The sequence below is a fragment of the Gallinula chloropus genome (genome assembly GCF_964237585.1).
Source record: "Gallinula chloropus genome assembly, chromosome: 22".
Classification (NCBI taxonomy): Eukaryota; Metazoa; Chordata; class Aves; order Gruiformes; family Rallidae; genus Gallinula; species Gallinula chloropus.
Genome location: NC_140107.1, coordinates 10,052,505 through 10,073,299, shown reverse-complemented (window position 1 = coordinate 10,073,299; position 20,795 = coordinate 10,052,505). Strand labels below are relative to the sequence as shown.

At 53.4% G+C, this 20,795-nt stretch overlaps 1 protein-coding gene and 1 long non-coding RNA gene across 3 annotated transcripts in view; one reads left to right on the top strand and one right to left on the bottom strand.

Moving 5' to 3' along the window:
* The window catches only part of LOC311200160, a 5,113-nt gene extending 1,954 nt beyond the window's left edge, over window positions 1-3,159 (top strand). Inside the window, exons 2-4 of one of the 2 annotated variants that reach the window (XR_014617805.1) lie at window positions 964-1,201; window positions 1,963-2,059; window positions 2,908-3,159. This is a non-coding gene — a long non-coding RNA (uncharacterized lncRNA). Of the gene's footprint in view, window positions 1-826; window positions 1,202-1,962; window positions 2,060-2,907 lie in introns of those variants that run through there. The other variant, XR_014617806.1, reaches the window with a different exon arrangement.
* A 7,917-nt stretch (window positions 3,160-11,076) lies between these two features.
* Window positions 11,077-20,795, bottom strand: part of EPHA10 (EPH receptor A10) — a gene marked incomplete at both ends in the record, with an annotated part of 37,201 nt that continues 27,482 nt past the window's right edge. The window contains 10 exons of the mRNA XM_084274260.1: window positions 11,077-11,191; window positions 11,700-11,864; window positions 11,955-12,148; window positions 12,295-12,444; window positions 14,155-14,358; window positions 14,466-14,527; window positions 15,436-15,621; window positions 17,779-17,904; window positions 19,321-19,376; window positions 19,571-19,679. Of these exons, the coding sequence (XP_084130386.1) occupies window positions 11,077-11,191; window positions 11,700-11,864; window positions 11,955-12,148; window positions 12,295-12,444; window positions 14,155-14,358; window positions 14,466-14,527; window positions 15,436-15,621; window positions 17,779-17,904; window positions 19,321-19,376; window positions 19,571-19,679 (1,367 nt within the window). The remainder of the gene's footprint in view (window positions 11,192-11,699; window positions 11,865-11,954; window positions 12,149-12,294; window positions 12,445-14,154; window positions 14,359-14,465; window positions 14,528-15,435; window positions 15,622-17,778; window positions 17,905-19,320; window positions 19,377-19,570; window positions 19,680-20,795) is intronic.

Here is a 20,795-nt window from a genome sequence, read left to right as displayed (position 1 = left end):
AGTTGATAAACAGGTCTTTCTCACTGTGCCATTTTTCCACTTCCTTTAATTGTATCTTTTTTAGTCTGTAACCACAGTTAATGTCTTTTTTTTAAAAAAAAGCACGCTACAGCAGCTTGCTTTGTTCATGTGTTCAAAAGATGTTTGTGGTTGCTTTTTCCCCAGTTGTTGCTTGGGTTTTTTTCCTCTTTAAATGCTTTCTGAAAGGTAGAACTGCATTTCCTTGTCGGGTGTACTTAGACTTTTTCCATGTTATCGGAGTTGTAAGAACATGTCAGTTTCAACACAGAAAAAAGGTCCAGCTTTTGCCACGAGGCTTTTGCCATTAGGGTTTAGCCTAATGTTGCTGAGGAAGCTTTCTTTCTGCTTCCCTCTAAGCCTTACTGTAAAAAAGAAAAAAGGCTGTCATGGGAAAGCCGGTTAAATCGGGCTCGGACCCCCAGATTGTCACCGGTTTAATGCAATGAAAGTGTCCTGACTGGACTGAAGCACCCTAAAACACTTTGCATGCTGCAGCATAAGAATGCAGATGGCTTATCACGCAGTAACTTGGGGATCAGCACCGTTTGCTGCCACTGGCAGAGGCTTTTTTCTTATTCCTTCTGACTGACACAGCGATAGGAGGTGCCTGTTCTGTGGCAGTAGTGCAGCAGCACCATCTCTCGACCCTGTTGCCTCAGACGTTGCTTAGCCTCACTGCATTTTGTTTCCTAGTTTTGCTCGGAAGGACAAGTCCTGTTTGGCTGTAATGGCAGGGTTAGAGTGTAATATGAGGAAAGGAGGGTGTTGGCTTAGGAATTTCTGTTCCGCTTGCCACAGTTTTGCCACCAGTATTGCAGTTAGCGAGGTGGCTGTCGGGCGTGGGAATCGCGGGTGTGAGTCTCAGTGTGGGGACAGGTTTGTTGCTGACGCTTCAGCTGTTAGGGTTTTTGAGTTGCTGATGTGTGTTTTCTCATTCTACAGAACCACCTTCATGTTGCGTCCCAGGGAGTTAACTGTGAATGTACAGGAAAGATCTTTCCTGGTGAGACTGTCTATAACCACCGAAGATGTTCGCCAGCTCTGCGCTGAGAAGTTCGAGGTGGACAAGCCGGCAGAGTGCAGCCCATTTCTTGTTGTCAATGACACCTGGCAGCAGCTGACGGAGCATACCTGCCCTCGGGAAATGAAGGCTGAGTTGCACAGCTGTCCCCAACCCCAGGTCTTCCACTTTGTCTACAAATGTGTTAACAGAGATCTGTGTGGTGCCATTTTTCACAATGATGACTCCACGTTTTAAAACCAGCAACTCGTCCTTGGATTTCTGTTCCTCTTGTTAACGGCTGAAAACATCTTTGTTGGCTGGCATTCCTTAGGAGCCGAGACTGGTCTTAAACCAGGATTGCCCAGTAAAAATCCCTTAGCCACATCAGGCATAGCTTAGAAAACCCCATGTAAATCGTGCACAGGGCCGGTTATGCAGACTATTCCACCAGCGTGTTTGAGCGAACAGCCACAAGACTCTGCTGCAGCATATCATATCGTGGCCCTCGGCAGGTTGTCTGCTGTGGTGTGCAAATGTCTTATTTTTTTTGCACCTGGCCTCTAGCTACATGTCATTTTGATTTATATATGTGTATGCTAGACAAGCATTGCAGTAAACTGGCTGGTGTTAGCTTGGGTTCGACTTGTCCCATTCAGGGCATCAGTTAACTCAGAATTACCTGGATGATTGATTGCATTCTTTCCTGGTTTGGTTTTTTTTTTTTTTAATTACAGAAAATTGTGGGGGGTTATTATAGAAATCTTGCAGCAGTTGCAGGTAGACTGTCAGGGTCGTCTTCTAAAAATATTTTTTCAGCTGTAAAGAATTCTGTAATTATGCATGTGATTTTAACATTCAATATACAAGAATAAGTCTCTTTCGGGTTTTGGCGTATTGCATTTAAGGTCTCTATGGTTTCTCCTCTTTTCCTGTTACAGGTGAGTTCTTGGGAGCTTGTGGTACCTGTAAGAAGGTCGTAGCATTGGCGCTGGTGATTTCATTGCCTTTATCTGAACTGGATGTACTGTTACCTGGGTTAGTGTTTATATCCATTGGTTTAGACAGCCTTGTGGGTAGGAAGAGGAAGTTGAAAGAAAAGGATGTAGAGAAGGGGCAGAGAAAGAATGCAGAGAACCGAGTTTAGGATTAAAATGTGTTAGTCTGTCTGCTGGTGCAGGCTCCTCTCAGAAAATGAGCCAAGGAGGTTGGTAAGGTGTTTGTAGTTTTACTAATTTTTTTTTTCTTTTCTGGTTTTTGTGGCTATAGGGGTTGGGTGGGTTGGTTTTTTTACAGGGTCTGGGATTTGTGGGGTTAGTGTGGGCTTGTGAGGTTTTTCTGTTGGTTTGTTTTTTTTAACTGGGGTTCTAAGGGGGGGGTTTGGTTCTCTGCCTTTTGAAGGCTTTGGGGTTCTGTGGGTTGCGGGTTTGGGGGAGGGCTAGGGGCTTCTGTGGTGTTTTGAGTTCCCGCAGCTTTTCTTGTGGGGTCTGGGATTTGTGTGTGTTTTTAATGGGGGTTTGTGGCTTCTTTGGGTTTTGGGCTTTGTGGGGGTTTCTAGTTTGCGGGAATTCTTTGGGTATTTTAGTTTGGTTTTTCTTAGGCTGAGAGGCTTTAGGAGGAAAGCCTGTTCTGAGCGTGGTGTTCTCCTTGTAACAGAAGCAGGGTCTCACTGTGGCATGCCAGCTGTCGTGGCTAACAAGGGAGCTTTTTTGTTTTGTGTTGTTATAAATATTACAAGAGTTCCACTTTGTAAAATGTTTTTGTGATGAGTTCAGGCTACATCTTGCATCCATTGAAAGCAGTATTTACTGGGGCTGAGTCTTCCTGTTTGGAGCTGAGGAAGGAAGTATGGATTGAATAACAATGTATTGGGTTTTGACCTGCAGATGGTGGAAGAAAGTGAGGAAAGACTAACAGAAGAGCAGATTGAGTCACTTCTCCAGGCAGTCACCAGTCTTCTTCCAGGGGATCCAGAAGAACAGCAAAGAGACTTGGCAATGTTGGCTGAAGACAAAGGTGACCAAACCTTGGAGGCATCTTAGCCCAAAGCTGGCAACGGTTTCGACAGAGGAGAATCGGCTAACAATTTTCTGGGTTATACGTGGCAGCAGCTTAATGTTGTATTGGACATTGTTGTAAAATGCCTTAGAATTTTTATTATTCAGAGGTGATGAGGGAACCAGTTGTTTCCAAGAAAGCGTGGCCAAGGCCACTGTTGTTGTGGCATCTTTCCATCGATGGGGCTGGCAGCACCTGAGTCAGGGTGGTTGGCTCTTTTTGGGGGACTATGGGGTCTTTACAGGGTCTCTTTTTGGTGGGGTCTAGGGCTTTTGGGGGGGTTCTCTAAGGGGGGGTGTGGGGTTCTTTGAGGGGATCTTTATGGGGTCTCATTTTGGGGGGGATGTGAGGGGCTTGGGGGCGTCTTTAAGGAGTCTCAGGTTTTTTGGGGGGTGGTTAGGGTTCTTTATGGGGTCTGTTTGGGGGGTCTGGGTTTTTTGGGGGGTCTCTTTGTGGGCTTTGGGGAGTTGGGGGGCCCTAAGGGACTTTTTAGGGGATAGTGGGGGGGCTTTTTGGGGGGGGGGGTCCTCTGAGGGGTTCTGGGGGGTCGCTCTAGGGTCTATTTTTGGGGTGTTGGGGGTTCCTTTGGGGGTCTTCTAGGGGGTCAGGGGCCATGGTGGGGTTCGAGGGCTCTCAGAGGGGTCGCAGTAGGGTTGGGAGGGGGGTTGAATTCGCTGGAGGAGATGGGGGGTTGTTAATGAGCGCAGGACAGCGGCAGAGGGGTAATTAGAGGGGCAGGGGGAGCCGAAAAGGGCCGAGCAGAGGCGGAGAGATACGAGCAGAGGCGGAGAGATACGAGCAGAGGCGGAAAGCACGGAGCAGTGGCGGAAACGAGCGAGCACTGGCGGAAATGACCGAGCACTGGCGGAAAGGCCCGAGCGGGGATTCGAACACGGGGTTCCTCGGGGGTCCTCGGTGCTGCCGCCTGGCGGACACGCAGCGGTACTGCGCCCGGGTGGCGCAGCGCACGAAAGCCGCCGCGTTCTGCTGCCTCCGTGCACACTCGCCGCGTTCCTGCGCGGGTGCGCGCAAAGCCCGATGCGTACGGACTGCGGCCGGGCGGCGCAGCGCGAGCGGCAGGGCGCTTTAACGAGGGACGCCGCCATTGCGGGGCGGCCGCTCCCTCCCGGTGAGGGGGGGGTTCCGCCGCCCGTCGCGGGGTCGGCCGGGGCACTGTCAGGTCCGGGGAACCCCCGAAGGTGATGGGACTCCCTCGGGGGGGCAGATTTTGGGAGGGGGGGCGCACGTGGGTGGGGCCCTGTCAGGTGCGGGGATTCGAACACGGGGTGAGGTCGCCCATCCGGGCGCTGACCGAGGTAGTACCTGCTTAGCTTCCCGAACGGGGAAGCTGTGCTGTGTAGCCCCCCCGGAAGCCCCACGGCGGCCATTTTTCCGCCGGAGCCGCACGGAGATGGGCGCCGCCATGCCCGGAAGCCATTTTTCCGCCGGAGCCGCGCGGAGATGGGCGCCGCCATGCCCGGAAGCCCCCCGGCGGCCATTTAACCGCCGGAGCCGCACGGAGATGGGCGCCGCCATGCCCGGAAGCCATTTAACCGCCGGAGCCGCACGGAGATGGGCGCCGCCATGCCCGGAAGCCCCCGGCGGCCATTTAACCGCCGGAGCAGCACGGAGATGGGCGCCGCCATGCCCGGAAGCCCCCCGCGGCCATTTTTCCTCCGGAGCAGCACGGAGATGGGCGCCGCCATGCCCGGAAGCCCCCCGGCCGCCATTTTTCCGCCGGAGCCGCACGGAGATGGGCGCCGCCATGCCCGGAAGCCATTTAAACGCCGCAGCCGCACGGAGATGGGCGCCGCCATGCCCGGAAGCCCCCAGGCGGTCAATTTTCTGCCGGAGCTGCACGGAGATGGGCGCCGCCATGCCCGGAAGCCCCCCGGCGGCCATTTAACCGCCGGAGCCGCACGGAGATGGGCGCCGCCATGCCCGGAAGCCCCCCGGCGGCCATTTAACCGCCGGAGCCGCACGGAGATGGGCGCCGCCATGCCCGGAAGCCATTTAACCGCCGGAGCCGCACGGAGATGGGCGCCGCCATGCCCGGAAGCCCCCCGGCGGCCATTTTTCCGCCGGAGCCGCACGGAGATGGGCGCCGCCATGCCCGGAAGCCATTTAACCGCCGGAGCCGCACGGAGATGGGCGCCGCCATGCCCGGAAGCCCCCCGGCGGCCATTTTTCCGCCGGAGCCGCACGGAGATGGGCGCCGCCATGCCCGGAAGCCCCCCGGCGGTCAATTTTCTGCCGGAGCTGCACGGAGATGGGCGCCGCCATGCCCGGAAGCCCCCCGGCGGCCATTTAACCGCCGGAGCCGCACGGAGATGGGCGCCGCCATGCCCGGAAGCCATTTAACCGCCGGAGCCGCACGGAGATGGGCGCCGCCATGCCCGGAAGCCCCCCGGCGGCCATTTTTCCGCCGGAGCCGCACGGAGATGGGCGCCGCCATGCCCGGAAGCCCCCCGGCGGCCATTTAACCGCCGGAGCCGCACGGAGATGGGCGCCGCCATGCCCGGAAGCCCCACGGCGGCCATTTAACCGCCGGAGCCGCACGGAGATGGGCGCCGCCATGCCCGGAAGCCCCCCGGCCGCCATTTTTCCGCCGGAGCCGCACGGAGATGGGCGCCGCCATGCCCGGAAGCCATTTAACCGCCGGAGCAGCACGGAGATGGGCGCCGCCATGCCCGGAAGCCCCCAGGCGGTCAATTTTCTGCCGGAGCTGCACGGAGATGGGCGCCGCCATGCCCGGAAGCCCCCAGGCGGTCAATTTTCTGCCGGAGCCGCACGGAGATGGGCGCCGCCATGCCCGGAAGCCCCCCGGCCGCCATTTTTCCGCCGGAGCCGCACGGAGATGGGCGCCGCCATGCCCGGAAGCCATTTAAACGCCGCAGCCGCACGGAGATGGGCGCCGCCATGCCCGGAAGCCCCCAGGCGGTCAATTTTCTGCCGGAGCTGCACGGAGATGGGCGCCGCCATGTCCGCCATGTCCGCCGCCATGTCCGCAACTCTACTGTCACAGTAGGCGATGCACTGAACTGTGTCCTGCAGGGAACTCTGCTCCTGGGGAAGGGGGGACAGAGGGAAAGAGACCTTTTGTGCCATTAATTAAAGCCAGCTAATTATTCAGGTATGTAACTACTCATTTCTGGGCAGTTACCTTCCGTGTTTTGGGTTTTTTTTCACTCTTCACACAAGGCATCAAGTACAATGAGCTCAAACCTGCCAGGACAGACTGGAGAAGGGCTCCTGAGCCCGAAAGCTGGGACCAAGGCTTAGACCTAGGAGGGGGCCTGGAGCTGCTGACTCCGATGCAGAAACCATGGCATGGAGCTATGGCCAATGCCCGCCCAGCTCCAACCACCTTTCTGGGTGCTCAGGGATGCAGCTGCTGAGGATTTCTCAGCTCCTCTGTATGTGCCATGGCCCCCAGTCGAGACCATGCCAGGAAGATTAGCAGAGAGGTAAAGCCATCACCCACAGGACACACAAGTGCAGGTAAACCTGGGCAAAAAAATTCCATCTGCTTGGTTGACCCACTCTTCATAACCCCACTTCAGAGCTCTAATTATTTCTTTATGGCGCCAATATAGCCCTGGCCAGGCTCCTAGCGAAGGCTGGTTAAGTTAATTGATCGACAGAAGGCAAATAGACTTCACCCATTTTAAGCACCCATCCCACTCCTCATTCCCAGCAGCTGTGGATGTTGTCAGCATACTGAACCAAGGCTTTGGTACATGTTCTTTGGCATCAAGCACCCCAAGAAACAGCAAAGAAATGTCAACTAGTGATGGAGTCGCATTAAATTATTCCTAAATGCTGTAATGCAGTGCTTGCATTTAACATGCTGGCCAGGCACTGCTTTCCTTTACGCAATTAAACAATTAATTGCACGCCCTGAGCACAGTAACTCTGTGGTGTTTTCCCTCTGCTGAGCAGCATCCCCACACACAGCAACACGTGTACCAGGCTGACAATTGCACTGGCATTGGCAGCTCTGCACCGCCAGAGCTTCCAAGGTTACCTGGTCCTGAGGGTGGCAGCAGAGATTCCTGCCTGCCCCAACCACATCCGGCCTGGCAGACTGACAGGCCTTTCTGCCCACAAAACACACAGGCTGGACTACTCACAGGGGCGATTCCCCCCCTTCCAAAGAGCCAAGAACCCTCCTTCCCGAGCTCCAGCTGCTGCCACCTCAGAAGCCAGAGCAAACAGCATCTTAGCACACTTGTTATTTAATAAATCAACTTGACATCTCACACCTCACCACCACTGAAACTCATCCTGACACCCACTGCCCTTGCTGAAGCAGTCCCTCTCACCGGGACACCTGAAATGAGCCATGCAAACAAAGCCAGGGCAGAATTAGTAGTTGTTTTTTACTTCGGTGTTTAGATACTTCATTATTGCAGTCTTCAAACAGTTCAATAAATACAAAATTAACAAAAAGGTCTATAGATCTTTATTACTGCTTATTATTGTTATTAATTATTCCAAACCACCTGTGATTCCCTGGAGATACCCGACTATAGTTCAAACATGAAATGCACATGGTGTCCCTTATGATATTATATTACATTTGGTATAAGCTTATAAAAATATATATTGCCTTCTCAAGAGTGTATTTACAGTATATAACAAGTGGTTAATGAATATCAAAAAAGCATCTGGAGATGAACCAACTTGATCCCAGTTTTGGTTACATGCCCAAGGCGGGGGGTGTTATGGGGTGCCATGGTGATGGTGAAGGTGCACATTGCCTTTACTCACCAGCTGAAAGGAACGTCTAGGGCAGACGTTCCCACAAGGCATATAAAGCCAAGCCCAGGAGCAGGAGCTTTGCTGCAGCCGTACCAGCAAAGCATTTCCTTCTCTGCTCCTCTAATTCATAACTGGCCTCCACCCTGCCCAAACACCTAAAATCTAAATCCTCTCATTAACTGCATTTATGAGCTCCAGCAAAGCACACTGATTACAAAGCACTTGCTCTTTTTTCTCCTATGACCAAGCCAATTGAGGTTAATCGTGCTGCTGAGAAAGCAAGAGCGCTGGGCCAGGGCCAGGCCCTTGTTTGCAGCGATGGGGTCAGGGCTTTCCTCCAGCCAAGGAAGGAGGAAGGAGCCTTGTACCATGTCAAGGGCTGGATGGGCAAAGAGATTGAAACTGCTCCCTGCATCCTGACGCAGGATGGAAACCCCACAGGCAGGACACCCATGTAGGACAGGACCTGGAATCAAGTTGGTTCAACTCCCCACCTAGAGAACTATAATATACTTTCTCTATAGATAAAATGTAAACATAAAGAGTGTACAAATTGCACTTGATCCCTGGGAGCCGGCAGGTCTACCACACGAGGTTTCAGTTCACCATTCTCACTCTTCTGGGTGTGCGACAGAAGGACAGTGAGTGACCGACCCAACCAGACAAGAGCCAAACTTAAAAGACAAATTATTCCCATTAAAAAAAGGAACCAGGTGACATTGGGTAATGTTTAAACTGCAGGAAGGAGAGAGCTGGTTTACCCCTGCGAGCAGCATCCTCTCCGCTGGCAGGCACGGAGGTGCCCGCAGGACCAATGGCAGCCCCCAGCCCTACCAGTGAGGGTTGCCATCTTGAGCCCTGCATTCTCTTCCAGGAGCTCAAAAACCCACTGGGGCCACGGGACCCAAGAATCATTGGGATCACATGATGCTCACCATGGCACTGCCCGGGATCACCAATACAAGGCAGGAAAATCAATAAACCAAAGTTATCTGGCACCTTCTTGAGACCACCCCTCAGTGAAGATCAGGCAGAGAGTTGCAATCTGTGATGCAATCAAGCTCAAGGATGGGAAAAAAAACATAGATCTTGTGGGTTTTGAGTGCTCCTGGACCCAGCCTAGCCACGTCACCAAGGCAGAAGAGCCCAAGGGCTGGTGCAAAGGAAAACACCATGACTGAGGCTTTACTGAGCAGGAGCTGGATCCCCACAGCAACACCTTCCATGAGGCCACCAGCACCTGCTCTGCTTGACCATTGTGCCACTCTGCTTGACCACACAACCAGAAGATGAGGAGGATCCCCAGGCTGGGTGGCTCAATCTTTATTTAGAGTCTCATCCCCTCAGAGCTGGTTAATAGGAGGATCTGACTCCACCAGACTTTTACCCACATTATGAACATCTCCCACAGCATCCATTCATTCCCTTTGTAAATCTTTGCCTTTCATCATTAATAATTCACTTGCAATACTTACAGATTATAATAAAAGGTCTACAAAACTCCCAACAAGGCTGCAAAGACCCATTTAATTAACTAACTTCAAGGAAACATGTATTATTAAGCAGATGCTATTTATGTCTTCTGTCAGGGATCAGGCCTGCATCAGAGGGGATCGGTGCCATGCCACCCTCTGCGACAAAATAAAGTGCTGATGTGCCCTGGATTGTACAGCAGGATTTCAGGCGTCCCAAGTATGCAACAGTCTGCTCTGCCCAAGCCCCACTGCCTGGCTAGGGTGCGCGGCCCCTTCAGTGCAGCCCCTGAAGCTCCCTCCAATACCCAGACCTGGGGTGTGCACCATGGAAAGCCACTGCCCTGGCAGGGCAGAGCAGGATGTTGCTCTCCTGCTACCTTTCCCGGCTCCCGACCTGGCGTGGGCAGCCAGGCTGACGGAGGAGGGCATGGGCACTCCTTGCAGCAGAGGTGTCCCTCTCAGGGGCCAGGGATACGCTCTGGGGGAGGATGTGGGAAGCATTCACCCAAAGCCTCGTCATGTCCCACTGTCTCTGACTCCAAACCAGTTCCCAGGTTTTCATCCCATTTCTGGATGAACTGGGAGGTTCACTTCTGCTGCCACAGGCTGAATTAGAACCCTTTTTTCCCTGCAAAAGCTTCCAGACCTAGAGAGGGAAGAGCGCTCATCCATCTACTGCTCCAAGCAGACCTGAAACTTCTGAGCAGGGAGTCTCTGAGCTCTGGTGCCAGCCCACGGCTGTGGGCATGTGGCGATGCTCTGCCTGCTTTGCTCCACAGCCTGAGGGGCAGCAGCCAGAACCCATCACCGCTGCCCACACAGCCAGTGGAAAGCAAGGTGTGGGGTGCTCCACCTGCAAAACTTCAAGGCATGAAGCAGGGAAGAGGGATTAAAGTAGTAACAGATGCTTTAGCAGTGTGCTGCCTGGCTGCTGCTCTGGTCTATAAGTTCCCCCCACTCCACTGCTGGGCTCCAGCAGTAAATCAAGGGACCAAGACCTGCACAAAAGGCAGCGAAGGCTGAGAGCATCAGCAGGGCAGCCCAAGGGCTCGTCCACCTGCCCTCTCTTGGCTACAGCTCTCTTCAAAGATTTTCATTCCTTCCCCTGAAATTGTCCTGTCAAGAGAGCCTTAGAACAGTTTGCTCTGCACTTTAGTGAAGAATATTTGTTTCTGTTCACCGACTGTGGTGTCAGGACTTGGTGAAGTGACTTGGAGTGGAAGGGACATGGCTGGTAAAGAGTTTCCTTCAGCGTGGCAGATGGGGAAAGTCACCTTCCAGGAGTTGAGCGCTGGGTGTGAGCTATGCTCCATTCTCTAAAAATAAAAGCAATATAAGCTCCTCACAGGATACTAGAATGTGTCAGCTTGTATAAGAATACCCATGGATCTCACCAGTAGGATGCTAGATAGCAAGATGCTGTCAGCTCTGGATTAAGACAGTGCACAAATGTCCATCCACCCTGTTAACCCAATTACCATATGAAATGGCATCGTTACAGTTTGACTCATCTTACAAAACAGCACTTGGGAGAGCCACATCCACCTAGGCACACCACACACGTCCCAGGAATCCTTGGCTTCCCTGGCGCAGGGACAGGAAGCCCTGCTCTCTTGCCACATGACTTGTTTGCCTCAGCCCAGTGATTCCCACGTGTGTCTGTCCCCCAAAACCAGGAGGTTTCAGAGGTTCGGTTCGGGGCTGGCTGGCTGGCTCCTCCCCAGGGGTCAGTGCTTGGTACCTTTGGAGGGGGCTGTGTCACACCTGCACGCCTCGGCCGTGCATATGGATCACCTGCGCCCGGAGAGTCTGGATCCCACTCAGGATGGTCTTCTGGTGCTCTGCCAGCGTGATCCCCAGGCTGAGGACATCTCTGCAAAAGCAGCCCCACGTCAGCCATGAAAAACAAGCCCAAGCTGTAAAGCATCCCCAACACCAACTGCCCCCAGGCAAGGTCAGCACAGGGCTGATGGTCGGGCTACCGTGGACCTGCCAGAGGAAGAAAATCCCAAGTTGTCCAGCCAAAGCAACGCTGAGCTGGAATCCTGGGATAACACCAGCCTGCAGCACACCAGGCATGAAACGGCTTCTAGCCCCACCACCCTGTGCTGCTGGCATGACCACACTCGCTGGTAACAACAGGTTTACATCTGGGCTTCAAAAATCAGCAACCGGGATGCACAACACACACAGCCCAACCCATGCCAGCAGGCTCTTACACACATGTTTTAGAAGATCTGCCCTCTTGTTTAGTGATGCCTGACTGTAACAGCAAAGCAGAGCTCGCTCACACTGCACCCAGGTTATATATATATATTTAAATAAACATTCCAAAAAATATATATAATAGAAGGTTACATCCAGGAAACCAGTTCACTTACTGGGCTGTCATCCTGGCCACCGATTCCAGGTAGCAGTAGCCCGCAGCAGTGAAGTTGTCTTTGTACCTGCCCATTTCTATCGCTTCCAGCCACTCGCCCACGGAGCTGAAGGACGGGAAGGCTGCGAAGGTACGCTCAGTGAGGGGGATGGATGCACCGTGGGACCTGCCAACAGAACAGGGAGGTGAGGGGGGAGCAGGGCATGGCATGCCGGCACTGGGAACCGTCAGGCCAAGCCAGGAAGAGGGCTGTCACCTGATACACGTGGAGCTGGGGCACTTGGGGGGCTCGGGGCTCTGCACCATCTTGCTCAGGATATTGTGGATGTGTGAGAACTTGGGTCTCTGGCTTCGGTCCTTCTGCCAGCAGTCAAGCATGAGCTGGTGGAGGGCTGGCTGGCAGTTCACCGGGGCGGGCAGGCGGAACCCATCCTCCACAGCCTTCATCACCTGCAGAGGAAGAGAGCAGAAGGGTCAGGTCCTGTGATGATGATTGTGGGCAGACCCCTGGGGCAAACATCCCCCCTCACACCCGGCAGCAGCTCCCCTGCACAGCACTAGCAATGGCAACGTCGTCAGCTACCGCAGAGACTCACGTCCTGGTTGGACATGTCCCAGTAGGGTCTCTCGCCGTAGGACATGACTTCCCACATGACGATGCCGAAGCTCCACACGTCACTGGCCGGACTGAAGTGGTGATACTGGATGGCTTCGGGGGCTGACCACAGCACCAGGCTCTTCCCACGCTGGATGGACAGAAGGGGAGAAGTGATGTGCTCACACAGCAGGATGCAGCACGTGCATCTGGGGCAGCTGTTCCTCATGCCCTCCCTGGTGTCACAGGGCAGACACTGAGCAAGCCCACATGTCATGTGCAGGGTTGGTACTAAGAGAAAACTTTTGCCTCCATTTATTTTTAAATGGCCACATAACTCCTTGATGCTACAAGTCCTGAAATATTAACAGGAGAGGAGAGCATCCCTGGGAAGAGCTGATGGCATTTTATACATGAATGTTTAATGAAAACTGCTTCAGAGCCATGCAAACACACAGTCCCTCCACCCTGGCTTGCTCTCCTGCAATTAGCTACGGGAAGCAGGGGACAGATAGCACAGCTAATTGTCATTAACAGCAGCAGGGGACCTCAATGTCTTCTCCACCGTGGGAAGCCAGGGTTCCTGCTGGGCTCTTAACCCCCCAGCTCAGCTGGCTGCTCTGTACCCAGCAGCACAGGCAGTTCTGCTTGAGAGCTTTGCTGCACCACAGCCACGGCTGATCTCCAGCTCTGCAGGCGATGCTCACCACGTCCAGCAGTGGGGGGGGGCGTGCTTTGCCAGAGACTCTTTGGGATGGACAGCAGAGTGCTCCCTGAGCGTGCCTCCCTGCAGCAAGTGGTAACAGCTCTGGAAAAGTTGTCCAAGACTCTCCCTGGCACCAACCTGCTCAGAGCTGTCAAACCACGGCAGCCCCTGGCAGAGCAGGGACGGAACCCTGTGAACAGGCTGCTCTTCCCTTTAGGATGCCCATGCCCTGCACTGGGACACGGGCATTGGGACACAGGCACCAGTCCCTGCCAGCAGCACACGCCAGCTGCTGCCTCCTCGGTGCTGCTCCCCACAAGCAGCAAATGCTTATTTGATAGAGGAATCGATGCTCTTTAAAATATTAACGCCTGGTTAATGGGATGCACTAACAGAGCTGGCTGCGGGGTACAAATGAAACACATCATACAGCTCTGCAGCTAAAAATACACTGGACCCCTCAAGGCAGGAGCAGCACACACACCCCACCCCACCCCATCCCCACCCCCCGCCACCATCTCCCCACCCAAGGGCTCCAGAGCAGCTTCTCGGGGTGCAGGCAGGCACTCCAGAGACATGTCAGCTTAGTGGAGCTGACAAGGCATGAGTGTGAAGCAAGCGCGACTTAAATACTTAATTGAAACCCATGAGTTTCATTACAAGTGATAAAACAGGCATAAGGAACCCTGAGGCTGCCAGAGCTGCCTCCAGCCACCCGCCACCTCTGCCAGTTCACACAGACGTGTGGGAGGGCTGCAGCCAGAGGAAGAGCTCGTTCTGGGCAGCTGCTGTGCGATTCCCTGGCTGAATGTGTTTGATTTCCAGCTCTAACTGAAACTTTTAAGATGCAGAGCACAGATTCCTACATGAGGAAAGAGATGGGAGCCTAAGAAAAATACTGTCCTGGAGTAGGATTGCGATATGTCTTATTAACTCCGCCCGCGGGAGGTGGCTGGCTTTGGGTTTGATCCTTATTCATCATTCTGAGCAGGCAGCAAACCTCTCCAGTGACGCCGGGCCGTGGTCCAAGCACTCCTGGCCATGGCCAGGACATTGCAGCCAGGAAGATCCACCCCTGCAGAGGTTTTGTAGCCGATTTCTCAGCATTTTGCTTTCAGGGGAATGTTGCTGATAGAATTTGGAAAGGCAGCTTACCATAGTGGAGAAGATGGTCTCCATCTTATCTTCTTGTGGTCGCCTGAATCCGGTTATTTTGCAAGCCAGGCTGCTGTTCACAAGGACTTTGTGAGCAGCGAGGCTTTTGTGTATGTACCCCATCTCTGCCAGGTACTTCATGCCAGAGGCGATCCCCTGCAACATCCCAAGGAGCTGAGTGACTGTGAATTGTCCCTCGTGTTTCTGCCACAAAGAAGAGGAGGAAAACCCAGAAGGTGAGGAATGCCCAGCTGGAGGGGGCATGGCAGCAGAGCCCAAGAGGGTTAGCAGACCCCCCCATCATTACTCACCCTGAGAAAAGAGTCCAGTACTCCGTTCCCCATGTACTCCATCACTATCATCATGGTACTCCCTGCACAGACAGACAAGGAATGCTGTGTGAGTCCTGCCCATCGCTCAGGCAGCTCTGGAAAAGTTTTCCAAGACTATCTCTGCCACCAACCTGCTCAGAGCTGCCAAACCACAGCAGCTCCTGGCAGAGCAGCGACTGAACCCCGCAAACAGGCTACTCTTCCCCACGGGAAGATGCCTCCCATGGGCACTGGTCCCTGCCACCAGCACACGTCAGAAATCCAGGTGCTAACCTCTGGCATGCTCAGCCCATGCTGCCTGGCTTGTAAGGGAGGCAAGGAGTTTATCTTAGGCAGTTTGCAGTGGGTCCTAGGCTTTGCTGTGGTACCCAGCTGGGAACCCACTGGACCCCAATATCGATCAGATGCTCCTCTTATCAGAATACTGAACCACATCATGAAGGAGCCCAGCACTAACTCAGCAAAAGCAGCCCGCTCAGCCCAAGACTCAGGGCAGAAATGCTTCCTTACCTAATAAAAAGGCTACTTAAAACCAGCACACATGCTCCTGTTTCTTTGGATTTACATGAACATCCATTTAACAACAGCATCCACAGACTAGTTCAGCACACACACTCCCACGGGAGCCAGGAGCAGCCGGAGTCATCTGTTTCACTGACAGAACCTCACTTCAATTTGCTTTTATTAAGAGCACAGAGTTTTCCTGCTAAGCCAGTCCTACTATCTGGATTTATTAATCTAGCTGTAAGCGTTTTATTAATCATCAGAATACTAAACCAGCAAGTACACGAGGAAAGACCCGATTTCCAGAGCACAACAGCATTGCACCTCCAGCACCAGTTCATCACTTCACAGCTCGAGCATGACGTATGCACAGGAGCCTTCCTCACTCCAGCTGGGGCTGCCTGGTGTTGTACAGCCCAATTTTCATCCTCCCCACTTCCCTTACCTCTGGTGATGACCCCTTCCAGGCGGATGACATTGGAGTGATCGAACTGGCCCATGGTGCAGGCTTTGGCCAGGAAGGAACGCTGCTGCTTCTCCGAGCAGCCTGCCCGCAGGGTCTGGATCGCCACCGGCAGCTCTCGTTTGCTTGGCAGCTTCAGGCATCCCCGGCAGATTTCCCCAAACTCTCCTGCACACCAGAGACACAAGTCAAACAGCATCCAACACCCCTCAAAGCTTCCCTCTAAGGGATGTGTGCTTTGGGACCATACAGTGCATCCCTGGAGCACATGCCATGTGTCTTGTCGTGTAGTCCAGCCAGGTTTTCCCATCATTAATCAGAGAATTTGCCAATACATAAACTCATTGTAGAGCCACAAGTTCCCCCCCCAAGGGTCTGTTTTATCACCTTCCCCCACCTTTGCTGAATACCCAACCTTTCACTCAAGTTTAGCACCCACATGTGATACTAAAAACGTGTGACAAAGCCACGCGGTTTCTTCTTCCTACGCCTCTCAGCCGTTCTCTCCATGCTCTGCTCAGAGTGTATTGTGGTTTTTACCCACAAAAAGCGCCCCCCAGCCACCCAAAGCCATGCTCCCCAAGTCTGGCTCATCCTGCTTCCCATGGAGCAGGGCACGGCGGGGCCAGGAGGGTTTCCACAGTCTTTGAAGAAGAGCATCCTGCTCTGCACAGCCACAGGAAATACCAAATTCCTAATAGAAAAGGTCAATATTGGCTTTACAGCAAACAAAAATACATAGCTGTGAAAACCTTTTATCAATCTGACCGTCAGCAGCACAACAAATGCACTCCCAAATTCCTTTATCCTTAAATTATTCCTGACTAATTCCTTTCTTCATCCTTCAAACACCAATTTGCTTCCAAAAGGGATGTAGAAGCAGCACTCAGCAGCTACAAAGACAACCTCCTCAGCTCCTCCGTGTCCTCTTTCCTTCCACACCGTCCTCTGAGGTGGCGAGCCAGCCCTACCCTCCTGCCCTTCCTCCACCTCTTCTTTCCCTGCAGCTGAATTTATCTTTAGGAAAAGAAAGGACAGAAGAATCGTGTTTCCCACATCCTGGCACACATTAGCGATGATGGCTCAAGGGGAGGGGATTTTAATTTGCTTCTAAGTTTTAGGGAGTGAAGTTGATGAAAATCAATAAATCATTAGGTTCCCATATTTATAAATAGTTGTCAAGCAGCTGTCAGGCTGCCCCAGTGTAGAGAATCGCTGACGCTCTCCGCTCCGTGCTTCACTCCACTGGCTGTTACTTGGTGCTTTGGAAAAACAAATGGGAACCAAGTGAACTCAAGCTCCTGAACAAAATACTCGCTCCCACCTCCCCACTGACAGCGTGCACCCCATGGGATACCAGCAAGCACAGAGGTTTGCGGTGCTTTGAGGATGCAGAGATGCCTTAGGAGACGCCAGCAAGGCAGGAGGGCCGGCACAGGTCCATGGAGCATTCTTAAGCTAGGTTCTGGTATGGCGTGAGAATGGAATAGGTCGGCTTTCAGTAACCCCAGAGACCACCTCTGTTAACATCAGCTGGAAATCCACCAGTGGCTCCTGTCACTGAACTAGTGTCATCATCCCTTCTGCCCCCAGATTCCTAATTCCCCGCATTAGGGCAACAAAGCTGGAGAAGGGGCTGGAGAGCAAAGCTTCCAAGGAGCGCCTGAGGGAGCTGGGGGTGTTGAGCCTGGAGAAGAGGGGGCTGAGGGGAGACCTTATCTCCACCTACAGTGACCTGACAGGAGGGTGCAGAAAGGTGGGGGTTGATCTCTTTAGCCAAGTGGCAGGTGATGGGATGAGGGGGATGGGCTCAAGCTGCACCAGGGCAGGGTCAGATCAGACATTAGGAAAAACTTCTTCACCAAAAGGGTTCTGGGGCACTGGCACAGGCTGCCCAGGGAGGGGGTTGAGTCACCGACCCTGAGTGTGTTTAACAGATGGGTAGATGAGGTGCTTAGGTTTTAAATATGGTTTAGCACAGGACAGGAACAGTTGGACTCGACGATCTCAAAGGTCTTTTCCAACCTGGCGATTCTGTGATTCTAATGGCAAGATTATACTAAGGACTGAATATCCTCAGCTGGCCTGCGTGGAGCCAGGAGTTGGACTTGATGATCCTTATGGGTCCCTTCCAACTCAGGATACACAATGATTCCACGGCACTGCGGCTCGGGCAGTGCCATGAGCTTGGGCAGGCCCTGTGGCACAGTCCGGCGTGCCAGGGCTGAGTGGAGCGCTCCAGCTGCAGACACGCACAGCCCATGGCACAGCCACAGCCCTGGGGCACAGCCAGCACCACAGAGGGGCTGGTGAGGAGGAACTTGCCTGTCCCAATGATCCTCTCGATTTTAATGCTGCCATTATCCAGCTCTTTGGCGAAGAGGTGCACGGCCTGCATGGGGTCTTCACAAGTGTCCGGGTCGATGTACGTCCTCCTGGTTGGTATTTTAACTGTGGGAAAGCAGGAAATGGACAAAGGGAGCGTGAGGAAAGGTGTGTCAGAACTCCTACCCAGCCGTCCTGGGAAACACTCCCGCAGGTTACCTGTCCCCAGGTCTGCTGGCAGGACTAACTTCCCACCAGCAAAGCAAAAGACTCAGCTTTCAGGTTGCTAGAAAATTTCTGGTGGGATTAAATGAACCTAATCATTCTGCTCTGCGGCCACAACTCCCGGGTTAAAGATGAACAGCTCCTTCCCCCTACTGCAGCTCCCTCCCAGACTAAGCGTCTCTGCCACCCGTGCTGATCCTCAAGCATCCAAGTCATCTCCATGCCCAAGACCTCTAGCAGAGATAATTATAGGTATGAACAACAGCCATGTTCCAGCTCCCCTCGATTAGCAGCACGGGCAGCAAAATACCTCCCACAGGCAGCTACCATCTGCTGCACAGCAAGCAACCCTGCCAGGGAGCACGTCCAGGAGAACCACGCAGAATGAGCCCGACCTGCTTATAGCAGCCCCTGCAAAGCTCCGGAGGAGAAACAAGCCTCCTGCTTGCTGTGGCTCCCTCAAAACCCTGAATTCACATCTCCTGAAAACAAACAGCTGAAGCACATCAGCTCAGCTGCTCGCCAGGCCCCACTAAAGTACTGCGGCATCTCCTCTCCCCAGGCTCAGGGATGTTTTGCTTGGCCCATCTGGGACCACAGCAGAGCATGACCATCAGACTGCTCTGGGAAGGGGTCCCACCACACAGGGTTTGGCCCTTCCACCTTGGCTCCATTTGGGCAGCTGCTCTGCTCCCCTCGCCCTGCACAGAAAACCTCCAGTGAAGTCCCATGGGCAGCTCAGCAGTATGAGGCCCTTCAAAGCCAGGTGAAACGGGCCAAGCTGCAGCCAAGAAGCACGTGGGGGTCTGCTGCTTCCAAAATATTTTAGGGAGCAGAAGACCACGTGTGTGCTTCATGGGCATATGCCAGGAATCAAATAAACTCATCAATCCTGACATGTGAATTTCCTTTGACATCTGAACTTCCTTTGACAGCTGTAAAGTAACTGCTGCAAAATCACTGCTGCTCAATAATCAAGAGTAGTCTCAGAAAACAAAGCCACATTCTCCTGCAGCCACTCACAAAACACCAACAGAATAATTCATACACCTCCTGGAAAGCTGAAAACATCCCCCCTTCCTTCGGCACGGTGGCAACCTGTGTGCGGGAAGGATGGACACTGGCTTATGAAGCTGTCAAGCCCGCCATCCCTGGAGAGCCTCACTGCGCTGAGCCCTTGCTCTGGGATAATACAGCATGACAACACTTCAAAAGCAAGGATTCAGGGCTGCTTTGTCGGGAGCTAGGTTATTAATAGCAATGAACACAGTGATGCCCACACAGCCGTACCAGCCGCAGTGGCCAGGCTTCACTTACAATGGAAGTACAGCTCCTCGTCCCCATCCTGGCTGGCTTTGCTGTACCCACACTGCCTGCAATGAGAAGGAAGACACACACACCATTATCTGGGCATAAAAACCCTCCAGTCCAGCCCCACAGCACAAGGAAGCAGCTCAGCCCAGGTCCCAGGCTCAAAGCCTGCTTATGGTCCTAAGAGCCTCTGCTATGGTTCTCCTCCCCTGCCCCAGCCCCAAACCTCCCCTGTCCATGCCCTGGCTCCGCTCACCTCCTCCAGACCATCACACCGATCACCATGGACACCAGCACCATCAGCCCCGTGATGGCCACCACTGCAATGATGAGGACGGGGTTCTGCTCACTGGAGGCCACTGTCACTGCAGGAAGGAAAGCAGAGCTGGTCAGCGACAGGCTGTGGGGTAAACCCAAGGCATGGGGCAGTCTCTGATGCTCCTCCCGGTGCTGACCCACATCCTCCAGCAAGGCTGTGGGACAATTCCCAGCAGCACCAAGTTGCTTTTCACCATCCTCACCACACTCCACATCCCAGTTCAGCTTTAAAAGCTCAAGATGGTGCGGATCCAACCAACACACAAGGGGTGCAGACAGAGCAACCCCGTGCTCCTGGTTGTGTTAATCAGCACTGAGGAAGAGTTTCTATTGATCAGAGGGACACGTTAAAATTTACAGTTTACAAATAGTTTTCCTTCATCACATTAATCCCTTCCCCTCCTGCTTTTGCAAACAGGAGTCTATTAGAAAGCTGCATCCTATATAAATTTTTTACTGGCTTCAATTAATTCTGAAAATGTCTTCTGGGTGGCAAATGGATGCAATTTAAAGCCCTGTTAAACACAATATATGAGAGTCGTACTGAGCCAGCCATCTCAGGGCTTTCATTTCTAGCCAGGGCAGGTTATTAAGCTGAAGCCCTGCCATGTCTCCAAGCCCTCCTTTAGTCAGTAAAATAAGATGCTCCTGGGCTATAGTTAAGAGTGCAGACTGCAAAGGAAAAGCCCCAGCAAATAACACTAATGCTGGATGGCCTTTTTCAGCCAAGCGACTAATGAGCCAAGCGCCTCACAAGCCAGGATGGGTGCGGGGCAGGTGGACACCTCATGTCTGGGGTGCTCCCAAGGCTGGCTGGACCCCAGGGTGGCATCACCTCCTCTGCTGCAGTCCCCATGGCTGGCCACCCCACGCATGCAGCACCTGCACAGCTTCACAGACTCAGGGCAGGATTGTGCCCTCAGCAGTTCCAACTGACACTCACTCCCTTCCAGCATCTGTTGGTGGCCCCGGGGAAGGGTCCTGGTAAGATCTGTTCCAGCACCATCACCCAAGGAAATACACCGCCCAGTCACTCTGGCTCTGCTGAGCATTTTCTTGGGCAATCTCAAAAAGCGGAGACTGTTCCCAGCCTCTACACCAGAGAGGAGCCAGGGCCTAGCTACCCTCACCAATGCTGCGCAGAGAACAAGGACAGACGCCTC